The 20,776-nt window shown below is 56.3% G+C and overlaps 1 protein-coding gene across 1 annotated transcript; it reads left to right on the plus strand.

The window, feature by feature from the left end:
- Positions 1-424: 424 nt before the first annotated feature.
- ADRA2B (adrenoceptor alpha 2B) lies at positions 425-4,086 on the plus strand. The gene has a single exon (XM_014553200.2). It carries the CDS (start codon positions 877-879, stop codon positions 2,221-2,223), a length of 1,347 nt encoding a protein of 448 aa, XP_014408686.1. The 5' UTR covers positions 425-876; the 3' UTR covers positions 2,224-4,086.
- The last annotated feature ends 16,690 nt before the right edge of the window (positions 4,087-20,776 follow it).

Raw genomic sequence — 20,776 nt, forward strand, 5'->3', positions numbered from 1 at the left:
CAGGAGAGATCTGCTCGCGCCCACTGTCTCAGACCCGAGGGCTCAGCCCCAAGGGCTCAGCCCCAGGCCCGCAGTCCGCAGGAGAGACGTCCCGCTTCGGTGCCCGCGGACCCGCCAGCGCCGCGTCCCAGCTCCCCGCGTGCACCGACCCTGCCACTTCTGCCAGCCTCCTACCCCGGGTCCGGAAGACACCAGAAGCCGGGCCCCTCTGACCTGCCCAGTGCGGAGGCCGGGAGGAAAAGGGCGGAGGGCGCCAAGGCGGAGGCTGGGGGCGCGGGGAGGCTGCGGTCCGCCCGTTCCCCAAGAGAGGCACACCTTCCACCCACCCTGGGTCGGACCGCCCGCCCCGCCTCCCTGCCCTCCTCCTGCTCCCGCCTCCAGTCTCCTCCCTCCTCCAGCCGAGCTCGCTCTGCTCCCCACTCCCCTGCCGCGGCGGGCTGCCTGCAGGCGCGGCTCCGGGCTAGAGCCAGCGGAGCGGAGCGGGCGCCCTCGGCCTCCGCGCCTTCTCGGAGAACCGGCGTCGCGCCCCCTGCCCGGCTGTCCGGGGCCCGCGTTCAGCAGCCTCGCGGCGGCAGGGCGCAACTTTCCCCCGGTTCCCGGCGGGGTGGGGACGGCAGCGGGACAACTTGGAAAACTTCTCCGGGACAGACGGCAGTGACGCTGGGCGCCGGTGCAAGAGGATGTAGAAGGGCAGTGGCCAGCCTCGGGCGTCCCTCGACCTCCTGGCCCCTTTCGGCCTGACCATGGGGCTCCAGCACCTTCAGCGCAGCCAGGGAGGCGATCCCCTCGTCTAGCCGACTTGGGTGGGACAGCGCTGTCACCGGCTGTGCACGCGCAGGGAGAGCAGCGCCCCCTCTGGCCGAGTCCGGCCCCGCCATGGACCACCAGGAGCCCTACTCCGTGCAGGCCACTGCGGCAATCGCGGCGGTCATCACCTTCCTCATCCTCTTCACCATCTTCGGCAACGCGCTGGTTATCTTGGCTGTGCTGACAAGTCGCTCGCTGCGCGCCCCGCAGAACCTGTTCCTAGTGTCGCTGGCCGCCGCCGACATCCTGGTGGCCACGCTCATCATCCCTTTCTCGCTGGCCAACGAGCTGCTGGGCTACTGGTACTTCCGGCGCACCTGGTGCGAGGTGTACCTGGCGCTTGATGTGCTCTTCTGCACCTCCTCCATCGTGCACCTGTGTGCCATCAGCCTGGACCGCTACTGGGCCGTGAGCCGCGCGCTGGAGTACAATTCCAAGCGCACCCCGCGCCGCATCAAGTGCATCATCCTCACCGTGTGGCTCATCGCGGCTGTCATCTCGCTGCCGCCCCTCATCTACAAGGGCGACCAGAGTCCCCAGCCCCGCGGGCGCCCTCAATGCAAGCTCAACCAGGAGGCCTGGTACATCCTGGCCTCCAGTATTGGCTCTTTCTTTGCACCCTGTCTTATCATGATCCTTGTCTACCTGCGCATTTACCTGATCGCCAAGCGCAGCCACCGCAGAGGGCCCAGGGCCAAGGGGGGCCCTGGGAAGGGTGACTCTGAGCAGCCCCGCCGCATCCCTGGGGAAGTTTCAGCCTCAGCCAAACTGCCCACCCTGGTCTCTCAACTGGCTACTGCTGGAGAGGCGAACGGACGCCCTCATCCCACTGGGGAGAAGGATGAGGGGGAGACCCCTGAAGACCCTGGGACCCCCGCCTTGCCACCCAACTGGCCTTCCCTTCCCAATTCAGGCCAGGGTCAGAAGGAAGGTGTTTGTGGGACGTCTCCAGAGGAGGAGGCTGCGGAGGAGGAGGAGGAGGAGGAAGAGTGTGAGCCTCAGGCCTTGCCAGCATCTCCTGCCTCAGCTTGCAGCCCACCCTTGCAGCAGCCACAGGTTTCCCGGGTGCTGGCGACCATGCGTGGCCAGGTACTCCTGGGCAGGGGCACGGGCACCTCGCGGGGGCAGTGGTGGCGGCGACGGGCGCAGCTGACCCGGGAGAAGCGGTTCACGTTTGTGCTGGCCGTGGTCATCGGCGTCTTCGTGCTCTGCTGGTTCCCCTTCTTCTTCAGCTACAGCCTGGGGGCCATCTGCCCTGAGCACTGCAAGGTGCCCCGCGGCCTCTTCCAGTTCTTCTTCTGGATCGGCTACTGCAACAGCTCGCTGAACCCTGTCATCTACACCATCTTCAACCAGGACTTCCGCCGTGCCTTCCGAAGAATCCTTTGCCGCCAGTGGACCCAGACAGCCTGGTGAGCCCGCCTGCCCACTGCCCGTGTGGGGTTGGTGCCAGGTGGGGCCCGGGCCACCCTGCTTCTCGCCCTGTTTTATGTGGCCACCTCCCTGGGGCTTTCTGGTCCCTGCCCAGGTCCTTCAGGCCCCATCTTGGGATGGGAGGGCAGGGGTGCTATTCAGAGGGGTCTGTTTAAAGCCTCCCCTTGCTGGCTTGGCTGTGGGGCGCCATCTTCTCCACCCCTGCCTAAGCACAGGGTGAGGCTTGGACCTTCCTGAGTGTAGCTGAAGCCAGGCTCCCTCCCAGAACCCCAGAGCCCTGCAAGCCAAAGGTGGGCCTCCCTTCCTTGAGGACCCTATGTTTTCTGGTCGATCACTTGCTTGTGGTGTTTTGCTTTCCTTGTCTTCCCCTGGAAAAGAGCAGGAAGCCAGCCCTCCACTTTCCCCAGGAGGGTCTGCTGCTGTGGAAGGGACAGAAATGATGATATGCCTCCACACTGGGTGCCCGAGGTCTCCATCAGGCCCTCGGTGGGGGTTTATGGGCTGGCACTGTCTCTGGCCTGCCTTCCCCTTCCCTCTGCTTTTGGATTTGTAACTCCTTTAAAGGCCAGAATCATGGATCATTTTCCTCACCCGGTGCCCCTCTGGGAGGCAGGTGGGCGTGTGGATGCCTCAGCGGGGCGGTCTGGAGGCCTGGCATCTGCCTCTACAGGAGAGCCCTGATCACTAGCATTCACCCCTGCAGAAATCGGGGCGACAATATCTTACCGCCTACTTGCCACAGGGAGATGAGAGGCTTGGCAGAAAGCTTTGAGCTCCGTGGGGGAACGCACCAGAGAACCAGAAAATGTGATTATTTGGTGATATAAAAATCCCCCTTTTCTGTGTTTGTCACCACCTGTCTTCCTGTAGACTTTTGTTCTGTGCCCGGGGTGTGGGAATTCCTACCCCAAACTGGAAGTGGGGAGTGGCAGACAGGACCATGATTTCAGTTTAAGGATTTCTTTGAGAATGTATTCTTACGCCTGCAAAAGGTTGAGTTATTATGCTGCATGACAACTTTGTGACATTTCACCTGCAACACTAAGAGGGTTTTCACTGGCTTGGGCCCCTCGAAGGGGCGAAGTCTTCTGTCATCAAGCAGGCACATTATTTCCCCAAGATAGCTAAAAATACCCAGCCAATGGGAACAGTCTGAGATGAGAGCCTGTGGCAGGTGCTGGGGCTGGAGAAGGTGAGCAGGGGCCCCGTGCGTTCTTGTGGAGCCACCCATAGGAGTGCCCTGGCAGGGCTCCACGCACCCAATAGGTCCCTGTGATGCATAAATGATCCCACCCTGGGTGCCGTCTGACCATCGCAGACCCAGTAGCGTTGCTCCACCCCACTGATGGGGCTCCTTCGGGCCTCTCCCTCACCCGGGAACTGGCATCCAGGAGTCGGGAGCACATGAAGGATGTTTCCCAGTCTTCCTCGTGGGAGTGTCTGGCTTCAACTTGCAGCCAGCAGGCATCTTATCTTGGGGGTGGGGCTGAGCGGCACAGGCACTGGTGACACTCTGATGGGCCTGGCTCGATTTGGAGGGGTGTTGAGGGAGTTTTCTGGGCTTGGAGAGAATGGAGGGGACCAAAGAGAGTCCCCCCTGGGGAGGAGGGCTGTTGCGCTCTTTCCTTGGTCTCAATGTGTGGCCAGGGGTATTGCCTTGAGGCAGGGCTGGGGAGGCTGGGCTCAGGGGAGGGGCTGACTCGTGAAACTGCCTCCTGGTCTTGTGTGTGCCCCATGCCACCCCTGCTATTGTTGCCTGTGTTTCCCTTGTGATATGCCGGTGTTGTTTTTTTTTTTTTAAAGTCTGAGCTATTTTATCAATAAAGGATATTTTGTAATAAGCAAGCTGCGTTCTAGATGGCCAAGGGCTGTCAGGGGGATTTATTCCTCAGCTATGTGCAGAGCAGATGGGGCATGGCTCCCTCCCAGGGCCAGCTGCCCTATCCTCTGGGTGTGGCTGGCTGGTACCCACCCGCCTGCCTGCCTGCCCTGTCCACTCAGCATCCTTTATTCGTCATTACAAGTCTGTGGGTGGCGGGGAGGGCGAGAGTTATCAGGGGAGACTGAGACTGGCTGCCTGTGAAGGGAAGGAAGGGAGGGCTTCCCAGAGGAGATGGCCTTTGGGCAAGGTCTTGGGGAAAGAGCAGGAATACACCAACAAGGAAGATAGGAAGATGTTTTGCGCAGGGGGATAGCACGTGCAAGGGATGTTCGGTGTATTTGTGACAGTTTGAGGGTCAGCTTGAGCTAGCTTTGCTGGCCAGTCAGGTGCAGCAGCTGAGGGCCAGCAGAGATGGTCAGGTGTCACCTATGCAGGATGGGAGGAACACAGGGAGGGAGGGAGGGAGGGAGCGATGGTCACTCCGAGGACTGTTTTAAGCTGCTGCCGTCAGTGAGAGACAGGAGAGCAGAAAAGAGCTGCTCTGCATCAGGCTCTTCCAGACTAGGAGTCAGGCACCGACGTCAGAGATGGAAGGCCTGCAGATGGTTCCTGTCAGTCTCCTCATTTCCCAGAGGCCCCCCAGACACCCTGTGAGTCACGTTGGGAGTTGAGTCCACCAGCTTCCTGTCACCTCAGAGAAGGTAGTCTTTGGGGCCTAAACCAGGTTGGCCTGGTTCTGTGGAGGACAGTCAGCAGGCTGGTGGTGAGGGCAGATGGCAGGGCAGGGGTAGGGCTGATGCCAGTGGCAGGCCCCAGGGCGGGATGAGGCCTGGGGTGGGGGCCCAGATCTAGCGGGGGGAAGCCACCCTACCTCGACTGAGCATTCACACTTTAGTAGGGCCACGGCTTCTGCCAGGGACAACGACCGGAGACTCCAGTGTATCCACCACCATGGATGGACTTGGATACAGGGCTTCACTGAGGACATAAGGAGGAACCCACACCCTGCCTTGAGGAGCTCCTGTGTACCCACCACTGAGGGCCTGAGGGCCGGAGGGCGGGTCAGAGTAGCTCACCTTTTCCCATTTACTGAGCCAATCACTCTTCTGGCTCTTTGTCTGATTACCTCGATTAATCCTTTTGAACATCCTACAAGGTAAGTATCAGCCCACTTTATTCCAGGGAAAACTGAGGCTTAGATGCCACAGCTTGCCTGACATCATCCAGGCCCAAGCTCTTTCCACTGGACCACACTCTTCCCTGTTGTCCTGGGAGAAGCCCTCCCTGCCCAGTCTCTAGAGATGGTGCCAGAAAATTATCCCTGCTAGGACGAGGCTCCTGGCAGTCCATTCTGAATACATTTTCTTGTTTAATCCTTGTTTAATCCTCATAACTTTGCTAGCTGTGGCCATTTTACAGAAGGGGAAACTGAGGCGCAAATTCACCTAGCTTGTGCTGGGCATTTGGGGATTCTGAAAATGCATCTGGCTAGATTCAGTAGGTGGCAGTGCTGTGATCGACTGCTCATGTCTGTCACTGCTATGGAATGAATAAGTGATGGTGTGCGTGTCACAGGTTTTCCATTCCTGACAGCTCAGTCTGAACCCTGAATTTTATTAAAGAAGAGACTGAGGCCCAGAGACAGATGACTTTCCTTGGCCCCCCACATCCCCCGTAGCCACATGGTGGGAGAGCCGGGTCTAGAACCCAGGGTGCCTGTCTCTGTGCCCACCATAACACAGCTTCATACTGAAGGGACTGCATTCAGACTCAAGGAATAAGAGGCGCACATTCAGGAAACACCTGCTGACAGTCCGGTCTTGTGTGCCAGGTCTTGTGCTAGGCTCATCCCCATTTTGCTAACTTATTCAGTTCTCAGATGAAGAAACTGAGGTACAGAGTCCTGGGGGCTTGCCCAGGGAAACAGGTGGCAGAGCTGAGCTGGGTCCCAGGACCCCTGGCTCCCACCCTGGCCTCCTCCTCTCACAGCCCATTCCTGCTGCTCTGTGCGAGTAGCACTTACATTTGGTTTCACCCTGAGCCAGTCTGAGAGTTAGTGAGTCAATGAGCTGGGCTCAGAGCAGCAGATACGGAGTGATATCGGCCCTCCTCCTCCCAGGAGTAATCCTGGCGAATGCCCTGGAGGTGAGGGCGGGGGACAGGAGGCAAGCAGGTGAGCTGTCTTGGTCAGGTACTCCCATCTTTTGGAGTACCCTTTCTTAAGCTATCCCTGACCAAAGGGAGGTACCAACTGAGAAGACAGAGATGCTGTGGGATGGAGGGCTTAGGAAGAGTCCCTCCCCTCTCACTGCACACACTCTGTGGGCATCTGGGTCCTTAGATCACAAGGGATACCCTTGAAAGAAAGTTTAGACCCTGCTCAGAGGGCCTGGTCACTGTGGGCAGCAGGACCAGGGTAGAACTTCTGTGCCAGTGAAAACCACAGTTGGGGCTTGATGGCGAGGCCAGGTCCTACGCTGCTTCTGCCATCATCTGTCTACCCGGGAAGGGCTGGGCCCCTCTGGGGGCCTCGGTGTCCCTGTCTGCCCATGAGGGATTGCCCCAATGGTCCCCCGTGTTCCATATCTGCCCTGCCCCCGCCCCAGCCTCTAAGAAGGTCCAGACATGGAGGTTTCTGAAGTTACTCAGTTGTTCTTAGATTCAGGCTTCTGGGCAGGATCAGGGCTGTTTTCCTCACCTTTGTACCTCAGCGCAGAGGCTGACCAAGTCTGGAGTGACCCATCAGTTTAGGGCCGTCAAAGTCAGGCAGTGGCGAGAGGAGTAATGGTGGCTCTGAGTTACGAGGGCCAGTGCCTGGCTTGCAGCAATGAGATTGGACGGATGCTGTCCCCACTTGACAGGCACGGAAACTGAGGCTCAGGGAGGGTTGAGGGGCTTGTTTGAGGTCATCCAGAGCCAGGACACAAACCCACCGGATCTAACCTCAACTATGGCACTAGCCGGCCTCAGTGTCCACCACCTTAAGATCAGGGAGCAGGCCCCGGAGCCACCCGAAGCCCAGCCAAGCTCCTGCCCTGTGTGAGCTGGAGGGTCTCACCCACAGAGACCCAAGGCTTTGGGGGCAGGCTCCCTGCCTGCTGGCACCTCCATTAGAGCAGGAGCCTGGGCAGCGGGTGGGAAGCTCCCACCCTTCCAGGCTCCGCTTGCTGTTAGCAGGGGAGGCAGGAGCACTCAGCTAAAATTAGATTCTGGGATTCTTCGAGTTCCCCACATCCGTCCTTTCTTCCGTCTGTCCTGCAGCGGCATGGGGAAGGAAAGCTGTTGTCAGAAGGCCAGGGCTGGAAGGAGCCCGAATGTTAGCTTGCACCCTCCCCAGGGCTTGCTGGCTCTGATCTTCTCACACCCTTGCCTGGTCCTTGGCCAAAGGCTCCTACCCTTGGCTTGGCCTTGTGACCATCTATTGACAGCAGTGATTTGAAAGGGAGAGGCGCCCCCTCTTAACACCCACTCTCTAACCCTGGGGTTCTAGTCCCTTTCCTTTCTCTCTCCCCTCCCCTGGCCCTTCCCACTTCCGGGTCCTCAGTGACTTGCCCCCCCGCCCCAGCCTCCCCTCTGCCTTCTGCTGACACTCTGGCTTCCGCCTCTCCTTTGGGGATGGTCCTGGCTCTTTGTGAGCCTGCAGGCTCTGTGGACCATTGTGATTGCGAGGGGACTGAAACACACTGGGGACCGAAAAAGAGCCTCCCTCCCTGGCAAGTTGGGGCTATTTCTGGCCCTGCTGCAGCCCTCTGGGGCCCCTGGCTCCCCAGCAGGCAGGGGAGGTGCTGGGCCCCAGCTGAGGGTGTGAAGGTCCTGACCTCTGATTTCCCTGGGGAGGGGCAGGCCCCTTCTGGAGGTGGGGGGTGGGCACCTCTGATCTCTGAGCAGCCGGGGCTCAGATGGAATGCCACTACCTCCTGTGATGTGGGGACCTGGGCTGCTTCAAGAGGGAAAAGGGCTGGGCCATGGCACCGGGGAGCCCGGGTGTCCCTTCCTTGTCCCAGTTCCCACCCCAGCTCAGCTGCAGCTGCGAGAGAGGGAGCGTGAGAGGCTGCCTGAGCCTGCTGCTTGGAGTCCCTGGACACGAGGGGTGGGCGAGGGCTAAACCCGGCCCTCCCCACCCCAGTGCAGGAGGGGCTGGGGCTGGGTGGTCACAGGCAGCAGGCCCTACTAGGTCCCCAGGTGCCCCTTGTCAGGTGCCAATTAGACACAGCTGTCCCAGCTGCAAATCTGGGCAGGCTGTGACCTTTCTAGCCCCTGCTGGAGTTCGGGTGGGCTCAAGGTTAGCAGTCATTTGAAGGATTTCCTCAGCTGTTTCAGAAGAACTAGTCAGTCTCCAGAGGCTTGGGTCATGGTCCCAGCAAGGCTGCTAAATTGCTGTGTGATGTTGGGCAAATCCCCTAACTTCCCTGGGCTTCAAATTCCTCATTCTCAGGTGGAGTCAGACTAGAGCACGGTTTAAATGATATCCTGGGTGCTGGCCCCGGAACCCCTGGGCAGGGGCAGAAAGAGGAGGGGGCACCGAGTCAGTGGTTTCCTGTCCCTACCTCCCCGCTGTCTTTTTCTGCTTGACTATTGTTCAGAAAGCCACTTCCCCTCCCTGCCCACCAGGCTTCCTACTCTGCTGGTATTTTCCGCCTCCATCCCCTTCCCACCAGAGGCTCAAGCAACACCCCTCAGCCACCTCCCTGTCCTGCTCACAACACCTGTGTCTCAGTGAAATCCAGGTGGCATGAACCTCAGAAGGCCCATCTTCAAAGATATGCCCTCAAGGCAGGTTGGGAGCTGATGGGACAGGAGAGTGTGGGGCACGTGCCTGGGGGCGGCAGCAGCGAGGCTGTGCTTGGCACTGTGTCTAAAGTCAAGGCTGGAAGGGGACTTGAGCTGGGGCAGAGGTGAAGGAGGAGGAAGCGGGGTGAGGCCCCCCAGGAGGGGCAGGCAGGGGAGGGAGGCTCCTGCGGAAAATATGCTCCCATGGGGTCACGGCCTAGAATGACCCAAGGCTGTGGTTCTTGAAAGTAACCCCCGCTGTGTCCACATGTGCCCACTGGCCTCCCTGGTGAGGGCAGGGCCTCGTCTTCCTTGGTGCCTGTTCCTCACCCACAGCGCATCGTGGCACAGTGCAGGTGCACAGGAACACTTGCTGAATGGGTGTGTTTTCCCAGCAATCTGGGACAGCCTTGGCCTTAGTCACCTAAGGCTTGGAACCCTGTTCTCCGGGAGTGCATCTCTGATTTGGTGTTTGATTTCTCTGTTTTGTTTTGCTTTCCATAGTCTCCTAGAGAAATTCTGTTGGAAGATTCCATCCTGGCTTTGGCTGAGCTGCGGGAGAACTGTACCGCAGAGCTGGGGAAGCACCAGGACATCCCAGAAGGTGGTGGCAGGGACCCATCCCGAGTGTAGAAGAGTAGGTGGGGCTGGGTGGAGAGGGGCAGGCAGAGAAAGGGCCTGGTTGGGTCATCCCAGTGGCAGCATGAAAGTCAGTACTGAATTTGCACACAAACCTGGCTCCATCACCTACTGGCTGTGTGGCCTCAGACAAAGTGCAAAACCTCTCTGAGCCTCAATTGCCTCATGTTTGAAATGGGATCACCTTAAGCCTGAAGAGGTGTGTTGAGAGGTAGCGATGGTACATAAAATGTCCTAATAGAGTGTGGGAGGGCAGAGAATGGCAAAGCCGTTATGATTACTCCTCTGAAAGTCCAGGTCCTCTCCAAGGTGAGCTGGCAGAAGCCTGTGTCCCCTAGGTGTCCCCTGACTCACTGCTCAGCGGTCTGACAGAAGCAGGGTGGCCTCTCTGTCTTGGAAGAGGGCCTCATCCTGCACCTGGAATCTGCTCAAGTTGCCTTCCCTCACTCCGAGCTTCTGTGGGCTCCAAATTCTTTCCCATCCAGAGCTTCTGCCAGGCTTTCTCCAGGGTGGAGCTGGGAGGGGAATGTTCTCAGGCAAAAGTCAAATACACCACACATATGCCTAAACCCTTACTACTGTGCCTGTGACAGACATCAGTAGCAGAGCCCAGAGCTCTCTCCATGAGCTGAGATGAGGCTGTAGGGAGTGCCAGGAAGGTATTCTCAAATGATTGCAACTAGTGTGCAAGATGAAACCTATTTGCCTCTCAGGTCTAGGGAGAATCCTGGCTTTGTCCTCTGTGGGCCTGGGGGATGGGGCTGCCCAGCCTGATGTGAGGGGAGCCACTGGGGGCGGTAAAGAGAGCCAACCTCTGGAGACCTCTAGGATCCCAGCACTGCTGCTGCAGTAGGGGGCAGCCCAGGGATCAAATGTCAGCTGCCAGGAGGACCCCAGAGATTCTGAGAAAACTGCCTGTGGAAACACAGCTGCCAGCAGGGGGAAGGTCTGGGAGCTGGTGGCAGGGGGTGAGGCCAGGCAGCATGATGGGAATTGGTAAGAATGGGGACTTCCTGGGCCAGCAGTTTTGACCAGGGCCAGAGATGGGCAGGACGAGTGGGAGAGGGACACTGGGGGCACGTGGAGGTCTTGTTCTCTCAGGAGTGTGTAAAGCAAGGCAAAGATGGTTCAAGAGCCACCCAGCCCCCACAGCTCTGTTATGCTGCTGATCTGAGCAGACGCTGTTGCTCCCTGTGTGCCAGGAGTGGAATCTGAGGCCTGATTCCCTCTGTCTGTACAGTGCGCCACAGCAATGGGGCCACCCCGGCAGCCCTAGCCATCAATGCGCATCACGCTGCCGCTTCCCCAGCCCCTCCCCAGCCAAGTGCTCATCTCCCTTCCCTGCTTTAAGTTTTTCCCCTAAGCATTTATCTCCTGCTAACATTCTAGATAATTCACCTACCTATCTGCTCCTTGCCTTTGTCCCCTGCTGGACATGAGGGCTGGGCTATGTATCTGTCTTGTTCACTGTGTATCCCAGGACTGACAGTGCCTGGCAAACAGGGAAAATGTAAGGGCTGGGCTGGCCTGGCCTGACAGCTGCCCCGCACCAGTCTCCAGGGTGCTAAAGTGTCCCTGGAGGTGTGGTGCGGAGGAGAAAGCCAGAGCTATTTAAACTCCTCCCGGGGAGGGAGGGAGCATGGACAGATGTGGAATGATGGCTGAGCTGGGCAGGTGGGTGGGCGGGCGGGCTGTGAGCCCCCCACAGCACAGCTTTGGTTTGGTGGAGTGGAGTGTGCAAGTTTGGAGCCTGCAAGGAATTGCTGGGACTGTGGAGGTGGGCAGAGGCTGCCCCCGGGGGTGCCTGCTGCCCCCCACACCCACCTTGGCTGCAGTCTTCAGATGGACAGGAGGTCTAGGATAGGCAGCTTGGAGGGCCTCGTGCTGAGCCTGCCTGGGACCTGGGTCCCTTCCTGCCCTGCCTGTCCAGTGTACTGAGCTCTGTGCCGGGTTCAAAGGGCCACAGAGAGAGCCAACACCACCCAAAAGCCTGGGAGGGAAGAGGGGGTCCAGTGGGCAAGGGAGAGGCCTCCAGCACAAGGTTACAGAGCCCTGGCGGACAGAGTGCAGCAGGGGGTGAGACTTGGAGGAGCAGGAAGCCGGGAGGAGGCCTGCTGGAGGCCACACTCTGCAGGGGCCTGGTGGCTGGTCTCTCAGGCAGGAGGGGGCGCAGGGGGCCGTACTGTCCAGGTGCTGGCTTGGGTGTGCGCTCCCTCATGTTCTGAGGTGACTTCTGGCCCCAAGCTGACCGCTCAGAGGCAGGGGACAGGGTGGGGCGAGGCCTGGGGCCAGCAGTGCTGCTCCAGAGACGGCGGACTAAAAATAAGTGGGGATGTTAGGGTCTCTTGCTCCAGGAAGTGGAGAAGAGTGATGAGTGTCAGGAGGAGGGAGAATGAGGGAGGGGGAGGAGGCAAAGACGCAGTCACAGCTGGAGGCAGCCCACAGCCAGGATTGTTTATTATCTTCTCTCTGCCCTGAAGTCTCTCAGACCACTGCTCCTTGGGTCTGGGTGAGGGGCACTGGTCTCCGTGGACCTGTGGGTGTCCCCAGATTCCCTCACTACATGGCCAGCACCCCATTTCCCATGCATTCCTTTGAGACCCCATCGTTGGAGGGCAGGAGATGGAAACTGTATGGGTGAAGGCAAAAGGGATCAGGTTACAAAGACCCTGTTTGGAGGACTAGAATGAACCTGGGCTGTCAAATCTCATCTCTCCCCTCTATCCTGCAGGCGCAGAAATGGGCCAGGTGGTTTAGGGACTTGTCACATTGCTGAGATGCCTGGAACCACAATCAGAACCCAGGTGTCCTGAAACTCAGGTCACAGCTCTCTGCAGGGGTGGGGGGTTCTTTAGCTCAAATAAAGCACAACCTGGGCCCAGACACCCTTGGAGGAAAGGGAAGGGAGAGGGTACGCAGTGGGGAAGGGCTGGCCCGCAGCTGTGGTACCAGGCCGGTGGGGACAGGTGGAGGTTGGAGGGCAGGGTGGCATCAGGGTTCACAAGACACCCACCTCAGCCCATCTGCCAGGCTTCTAGACTTCTCGAGGGCTTGGCTTGTGGGTGACATGCATCCCCCTCTGCCCTGCACTTCTGGGGTTGTAAGTGGCTTTGCAGATGCCTAGGGTTGAGGGGTAACCTGGTGAGCCCTGAATCTTCTGCGCCTTGGCTCTGGGGTGAGGCCAGTGCAGAGCCCACCTCTCAACCTGGCTCAGAGCTCATCAGGGTCATACAGACACAACCCCTTGTGTCCTCACTCTGGGCGTCCTGGTCTCTGGCCTGGGGCCGGGGCTCAGAAAATGCAGGCCCCTCTCACTCTGCCCAGGCCTCCTTGCCTCCACTTCGGTGCACCAACTCCCCTAGACTCCAGATCCAGCCTGTGACCAGTGCACCCACTTCCCTCCACCCTCCTTCCCATCCTCCTCTCATCCGCACTCAGGACAAGTCTGTTGATAAATTCTCTAGAAGAGCTGGAAATCCTCAGTGCCGCCTTCTCACCAACTGCAGCTCCGCTCCTTTAGTGAGTGTTCTCTCTCTCTCAGAGCACACACGCTCCTTCCTCCTTCCGGTCCCACTCCACAGCTGCAAGCAGCTCAGAGATTTGGGAGCCCCCGCCCCCCACCCCTAGGGTCTCCCCTCGCTGCTGGGCCCTGCCTCCCGCCTGGCTAGCCTTCCCAGGTTCTTGAGGCTGTTTCAGGGAGATGTTGCGTTCTGGGACTCATCCTTGAGGAAGCTCCCTCAGGATGGGCCTGGGGGGTGTTGGGAGGGACCACTGTCACCCTGAGGCCAGCCAGGCAGAGCTCTGAAGGCCTGTGAAAGGCCAGAGCCTCATCCTCCCAGGGACCAGGGTTACTGACAAACATGCCCACCCACGGAGAAGGCTGAGCACGCACTTCCTGGCTGCCCTCTCATTGCCCGGCCATGCGCTCCCTCCCTTCCCCTGGGATGTCCCACCACCCCCTCGGCCTGATGGCCCTGAGGTGGACGTCTGCCTGGATGCTCTGTGGATGTGAGGCCAGTGGCCCAGAGGATGGAAGCGGAAAGGACACACAGACTTGATGGTGGGGGCTGCCCTCAACTGCAGGGGAACTCTGAGGTCCCCAAACCCCCAGACTAAGGACCCCCAGCAAACAGAGCTCAGGCCCTGCAGGCACCCTGCAGAAGCTCCCTGACTCCCCGAATCCTGGGGCATCCAGTGAGTTGCTTTGCCACCCGTCCCTGCTCAACCAGGCCTGGAGCAGCCCCAGAGCTGCCTGTCCACGGGCACTGGGGGTGGCATCTGCCCCTGGCCAAGTCATCCTCTCTCTGAGCCTGTGTTCTCACGTCTAAAACAGAAGGATTATCTCAAGACAGAATGGGGTGGTATCTGTAGAGAGCCAGTACACTGAACGTGTCCCCTCTTCCTTCTCACCCACAAATGCTGTCTCTGACCCTTCCCAGCAGGTGCTGGAGGATGAGGTGCTCAGGGCTAGCCCATCTCTAGGCCTGCCCAAGTCTTGGGCATCACCTGGGGAGGGGATGTGCCGAGCAGCAGAGCAGCCTTCAGATCCTGGCTTTATTTACTGTGTGACCCCAGAAAAGTTACTCAACATTCCTGACTCTTACATCACCTTCTGTAAAATGAGGCCCCTGCTGTGCCTCGCTCTCATGGAGGGAGTTATATTGAGATGCTGTTGCAGGGACACGGCTGTGTGTGCTGTCAGGCTGGGCAGGATGGGGAGGAGGTAGGGTCCGAGGATGAGGGTGTGGCTGGGAAAGGCTGCCCTGGGGACACTCTTGGACTGGAAATGTCCCTGCTGGGATGAAGCTGAGGTGAGGGTCTGGGATGGGGCAGGGGCAGATGAGGGCCTGGGGCTACCTCCAAGACCCCCTCCCTGGGCTGTAGCACCAGCCAGGCTACTCCCTCCTTCCTCTGTTATTCACCAGTAATTGCCTTAAATGCTACATCTGTTGTCATGACAACGTATTACCCATCCTTAGGTAAAAGCCCTGTTTGCAGGGGAGTCAGGCTGTCTCCAGCCCCACCTTGGGGTTCCTTAGCTGGTCCCCCTCCCTCTTGCCTCCCTCCTTCCATTTGGGCCTTTAAGAGAGGTCACTCTTATTTTCTCCATTTGCAGAATTTTTCTGTTACTTTTTGTCTTCTCGTCTCACTTTGTGTCTCACTCCTCCTCCCTGCCCGTTCTCTGTCAGCTCTCCTCCTTTCTCCCCTTCTCTTTGCTTTTTCCTGGATCCTCAGCCTCTTGGTTTCTCTCTCTGTCTCTCTTTCCTTTTCTTCCACCCTTGGGTGCAGTAGACTAGCATGAATGTGGGTAGGGGAGGCCTGCTGTCTGGGTGGGTCTGCTGCGTGGGGGCCTCAGGAAGCCTGTGGGGCTCCCTGGTCTGGAGCGAGGTGAGCCTGGGGTTGGCACACCCCGAGAGCCTCAGCCTGAATAATGTATGGTCAGGAAGGCCTCGAACTGCTCCTGAAGAAGTGTATTTCAAAGAAGCTGCCTTTGCTCTTCTGCCCTGTCCCCTGCCTGCAGTTTATTCCTCCCTGGGGCTCCAGCCTGAATGCTCTCCTGCTGGGAGCCTCGCACACTTACTGAACGTTTACTACACGCTCAGCACCAACCTCAGGGCATCCACACAAGAAGCCTTGCAACAGCTCCAGGAGGTAAGTGGCATTATTCCATTTTTCCGGGCCAGGAAATGAAAGATCAGAGAGGTCAAGCAACTTGCTCAAGGCCACACAGCTGGTCAATAGAGGAGGCAAGATTTGAAGTTCCATTCTACAGCTGATGCCCTCAACGGGTAACCAGGGTGCTTCTAACAATAATACTATTTACTGAGCTCTCACTGTGTTGGCCATGGTGCATTTAGTAACATTTGGAACTCTTTTAGTCCTCATAGCAATGCTACAAGCTGGGACCGTGAGCATCTATTTTCCTGATGGGGGAATCAGGGAACAGAGAGGTTAAGCACCTTTCTCAAGGTCACACTGTAGTCAGAAGTGGGGGTATGATTTGAATCCAGGTCCTTCTGCCTCCAGACCCTGGGCTCTTAATTGTGAGAGCTCTTGTCACCCTCTTCCCCTCCTTTGGGAAGCACAGGAGGGACTGCATCTGAGGAACAAGGACATGGCTGCACATGCACCCAAGTCCCTTCCTCTCCTCCCTGATCCCCAGAAAAGACCCCTCCGGGCCCAGCCTGGGATGTTGTTGGGGAATCAAAGGAGGAAACCACATGGTGGTAGGTGGGTACAATGTCTTCTTTGCTGGGTTCCATACAAGTGAGGAGAAAGTTCCAGGTCACCAGGAGATGCCCCTGATCCCATAGTTCCTTGCGGGCCCCCAAGGCAATCACGAACTCCTGTCACGGGGTACAACCCCCCTGGATCTCCGGGGGACAGGAGGGCCGACATGAAGCTGGGGAGCCTGAACTGTCACAGGCCTGCGGGGCCCAGAGGCCTCTGGACTTGCTCTCCTGCCTGAGTTGGCCAGGAACACCCTCAGCCCTTCTTGCCCCGTTGCTCCAGTCCCTGGAGAGCAGCAGCTCGGGCTTGGAACACGCTGTCCCGGAGTGTGGCTGTCGGGATGATGGAGAGGCGGGTTATTTTTAACAGCCGAGACTCATGGACGCGGCCTCTTCCAGGCCACGGGAAGAGACCTCGAGGGAGGGTGGGGCCCAGAACTCCAGGTCCGCCCACCCCCTCCCCGCCCTCCTCTTCCTGCCCCCTCACTCCTGGGCCTGAGAGCCCACAGACTTTCCAGCAGACCCTGGGCTTGGCAGGTTGTTTGGGCAGAGGGTGGCTGCCACCTGGCTGTCAACCCCAAGGAGGGCCTGACAGTGGTGGGAGCCACAGAAATGTCCCCCTGCCCCATCCCTGAAAGCTGCAGGTCTGTGAGCTAATCAGGGCTCGTGTGCCACCCTGGGACCGCAGGGCACCCAGGCCTGGCCTGGCCTGCTTGGTCCGCCTCCTGCCAGCTCCTTCTGTGCCTCTGAGGGAAGGGACCAATTATCCAGACTCTCCAGGCTCTTCTCAGCTTGAGCTGGAACCCACCGTATGATGAATGTCGCCCCGTGGAGTCCGCAACTTCTTCAGCCACCTCAGCGCTCCCTCCTGCTGGTACGAACGCACTGTTTATTGGCTCCTACCAGAAGCCAGGCCCGTGTTGAGCAGCTGGCATGTCTGCCTTCCTCCCTGTGAGGATGGGTGGGGATATCTTACCTACCAAGCTGTGATACCAAATTTTTCAGGCCTTAGAATGACCCTCTCCTGCCCTCCTGCGTGACTGTCAGAGGACACACCATCCCTCTCACAAGGGTGCCATACAGGAGGAGCCTGTGGCTGGGTGTGAGCACTGGCCTGGGAAGCCAGGACCTGACTTCTGCCCTGCTCTGCTGCCATGTGCATGGGACGTGTCCCTCCCCATCTCTGGGCCGAGGCAGTGTGGGAAAAAATGCCCCCGAGACCCTTCTTGCCTGGGTCCCAGACTAGGTCCACTCTGCGGTTCAGGCCTGACCAGCCAGGTCAGGGAGATGCTTGCTGGGTGAATGTGCCCGTTTTAATACTTCTGGTAGACCACTCTCCACTCCGCACTCAGAGGGGCCTTTTGAAAGATTACTCAGGTCAGACAGAAAAGTGCACAGCCCCACGTGTACAGCTCAATGTTTCTATTTGTGTACCTCACCCAGATCAAGGTGCAGAGTATTTCCTTCACCCCAGAACGTCTCTTGTCCCCCTTCTCAGCCAATAAACCCCAGGAGAGAGCATCACTGTGATTTCCACCACCATTGATTAGTGTTGCCTGTCCTAGAACTCTCACATAAACATTTCCGAAACATATATGCTCTTTTGTGTCTGGCTTTTTTTGCACAATATAATGTCAAGGAGAGCCACCCAGGCTGTCCTCATCTTACTTCAGTACCTCACTCTACGGGTCCATTTCCTTTTGATGGACATGTGGGTGTTTCCAGTTTTTGGCAACTATGAATAAAGCCACTATGAATGCTCATGGATATATCTTTTGATGGACACATGCACTCATTTCTTTTGAGTAAATATCTAGGCGTGGGAATTACTGGGTCATAAGATAGGCAAATATTTAGCTTAGTGAATATTGCCAAACAGTTTTCCAAAATTATTCTCCCAATTACCCTTCTATTGGCAGTGTATGAGAGTTCCAGTTGCTCTACATCCTCGCCAGCATTTGGTGTTAGTCTTTTTCTCAGTCTGGGGAGCATGTAATGATACCTCCCCCTGGTTTTAGTTTGCATTTTCCAGTTGACAAATGATGCTGAGCATCTTTTCGTTGGCTTTGTGGATGTCTTCTTTGTGAAATGTCTGTTCATATCTTTTGCCCACTTAAAAAATTGAGTCGTTTGTCTTTTTCTTGATGGTTTATAGGTGTACTCTTGTACTCCGAATATAAATATTTTGTCAGAAAATGTATTTTTATTGAGATAAAATGCATATAACATAAAATTGACCATTTAAAAGTGTACAGTTCAGTGGCATTTAGTACATTCATGTTGTGCAGCCGTCACCTCTACCTTGTTCCAAAACACTTTCATCACCCTAAAAGGAAGCCTTGGTCCCAGCAAGCAGCTGTTTCCAATTTTCCCTTTCTGCCAGTCCCTGGCAACCATTAATCTACTTTCTGTCTCTATAGCTTTATCTATTCTGGATATTCTATATAAATGGGATAATACAATATGTGACATTTTGTGTCTGGCATCTTTCACTTACCATATTTTTCTCCAGGTCCATCCACATTGTAGCTGGCATCAGAACTTTGTTCCTTCCTGTGGCTAATTGTTACTCCACTGTATGGATGTATCACATTTTGTTTATCCCTTCAGCAAGTGATGGACATTTGGATTGTTTCCACCTTTTGTCTTCTGTGAATGGTACCCTTACGAACATTTGTGTACCTGTTTTCAATTATTTTGGGTGTACGTCTAGGAGTGGGATTGTTGGGTCATGTGGCAATTCTATGTTTATATGTTTGAGGAGCTGCCAAACTCTTTTCTAAAGCAGCTGCACTGTTTTACAGTCTTACCAGCAATGTGTGAAGGTTCCAATTTCTCCACATCCTCAACAACACTTTTTACTGTTCATTTAAAAAAAAATCTGGCCAGTCTAGTGGATGTGAAATGGTATCTCACTGTGATTTTGATTTGCATTTCCCTAATGACTAGTCATATGGAACATCTTTTCATGTGCTTTTTGCCCATCTATATGTACATATTCTTTGAAGAAATGTCTACTCAAGTCCTTTTCTCATTTTTCAGTTGGACGATTTATCTTATTGTTATTGAGTGTTAAGAGTTCTTTATATATTCTGGAAACTAGACTCAGCTCTGTAAGTATTTGATTTGCAAATACTTTTTCCTATTCTGTAGGTTTTGTCATTTTCTGTGGATCGTGTCTTTTGACAGTTAAAAGTTTTAAAATTTTGATGAAGTCCAATTTATCTATTTTTTTCTTTTTTGTGCTTTTGATGTCATATCTTAGAATCCATTGCCAAATCCAAGGTCATGAAGATTTACTCCTATGTTTTCTTCCAAGAGTTTTATAGTTTTAGTGCTTACATTTGGATATTTGATCCATTTTGAGTTAATCTTTGCATATAATCTGAGGCTGGGGACCACTTTCATTTTTTGGCATGTGAATATCCAGTTGTCCCAGCACCATTTGTCAAAAACACTATTCTTTTCTCTTTGAATGCTCTTGGCACTCTTGCTGAACATGTAATTAACTATAGATATATGGATTTCTTTCTGGACTCTCAGTCCTATCCTATTAGTCTGTATGTCTAGCCTGTGTGGATTGTAAATGTAATTTTGTTCCCTGAAGAAGTCAGACTGGTCTTCTTTGCGCTGGCTGTTCCCTTGCCTAGAATGCTCTTCCTTTCAGTTTCACATGCCTCCTTTTTATCATTAAGATCTTCTGCAAATGTCCCTGTAGGGAAGCCTCCCTTGTCATTCTCCACCACACACTCTTTTATTTTCTTTATCGTACTTATTGTGTTTGAATTTGTAAACTCCATGAAAGCAGAGTCTTCTGTCCCTGTTACCGGTCAGAAGGTGCCTCCACGTAAGAGGCCCTTAAAATCTCATTGAATGGACGGTCACTGTTCCCTAGCCTCGAATGCCCTTCCTCACCTTCTGCACTGATTTAAATTCTCCCCATCTTTGGAGATCCCATCCAAAAGCCGCCACCTCCCAGGAGCCTCCCGAGTCTGCCTGTGTCAGCAGAGCTGTTAGCGCCTCTTCTCTGTCAAGGGGGAGGTTGGACCAAGTGGGCCTCCTATATTTGATTGGAAGCGCCCTGAGGGCAGACCCCCACCTCTGCCTCCCCACCTGCACCCTGCAGCTCACACAGAGTGGGCCCTTGCCTGGTCCTAACCCTGGTCTGAGTACCGAGGACTGAGGTGGAGGTAGATTTGGGGGAGGGGCTTGACAAAGCTCGGTGACCACGGGGTAGAAGGATTTAAGCCGAGAGACAAAGATGATTTCATGGTGTTTCCCTCACTCAGCATCTGGGATGACTGTTATTCTCAGGTCAGAAATGTGAAAATTAAGTGGGGGGCCTGATGTGGAAATCCATCCTGAGTTCAGTGTTCCACTGGCTGACCTGGAGGCCACGGCAAAGTGGTTGGACCCAAGGGCTCCGAGGCAGCCAGGATCCTAGGTGATCAGAGCAGGCGGTGGCGGTCAGCTCCGGAGGACTGTGAGCCCACGTGTGGTCTGTGCGGTAGACACGGAATCCTTCTCCCCAGTCACTGAGGAGCTGAGACCTAAAGCCAGACTGCCCACGTGCACCACCAACGCTTCCCCTGGGGAGGCCCCCCAACCTCTCCAGTGGCTCCACCGCACCCACTCCATCTCCCACGGCCAGGCCCTGATCTAATGAAGCTACTGGGAGATGGTTTCCCTGCAGGGCACAGTCTGGGTTAGTGGCTCCTCACTGGCCCTGAGTGATGTCCTTAGCGCCTGCAATGAACAAAACGTAGTTATTGGGCCCTCTGCCCGTGCAGCTCCCAGATGCTTGCAATAGAATTACCGCCTCATATCCTCCCTCCTGGAGCCAGGGTGGCCTTCAGCTGCCTCTGGGGTGGGATCGGGTGTCCTGCCTGGGGCTCCTGACCCCAGGAGGCCAAGGCTCGGACAGAGGAGGATTAGCACTGGAGCAGGGGTCCAGAGATTCAGCTCTGGGTCACCAGGGACCCTGGGCCACTCACTTGACCTCCTGGCCTGTTTC

The sequence above is a fragment of the Camelus ferus genome, chromosome 28 (genome assembly GCF_009834535.1).
Source record: "Camelus ferus isolate YT-003-E chromosome 28, BCGSAC_Cfer_1.0, whole genome shotgun sequence".
NCBI classification, from domain to species: domain Eukaryota; kingdom Metazoa; phylum Chordata; class Mammalia; order Artiodactyla; family Camelidae; genus Camelus; species Camelus ferus.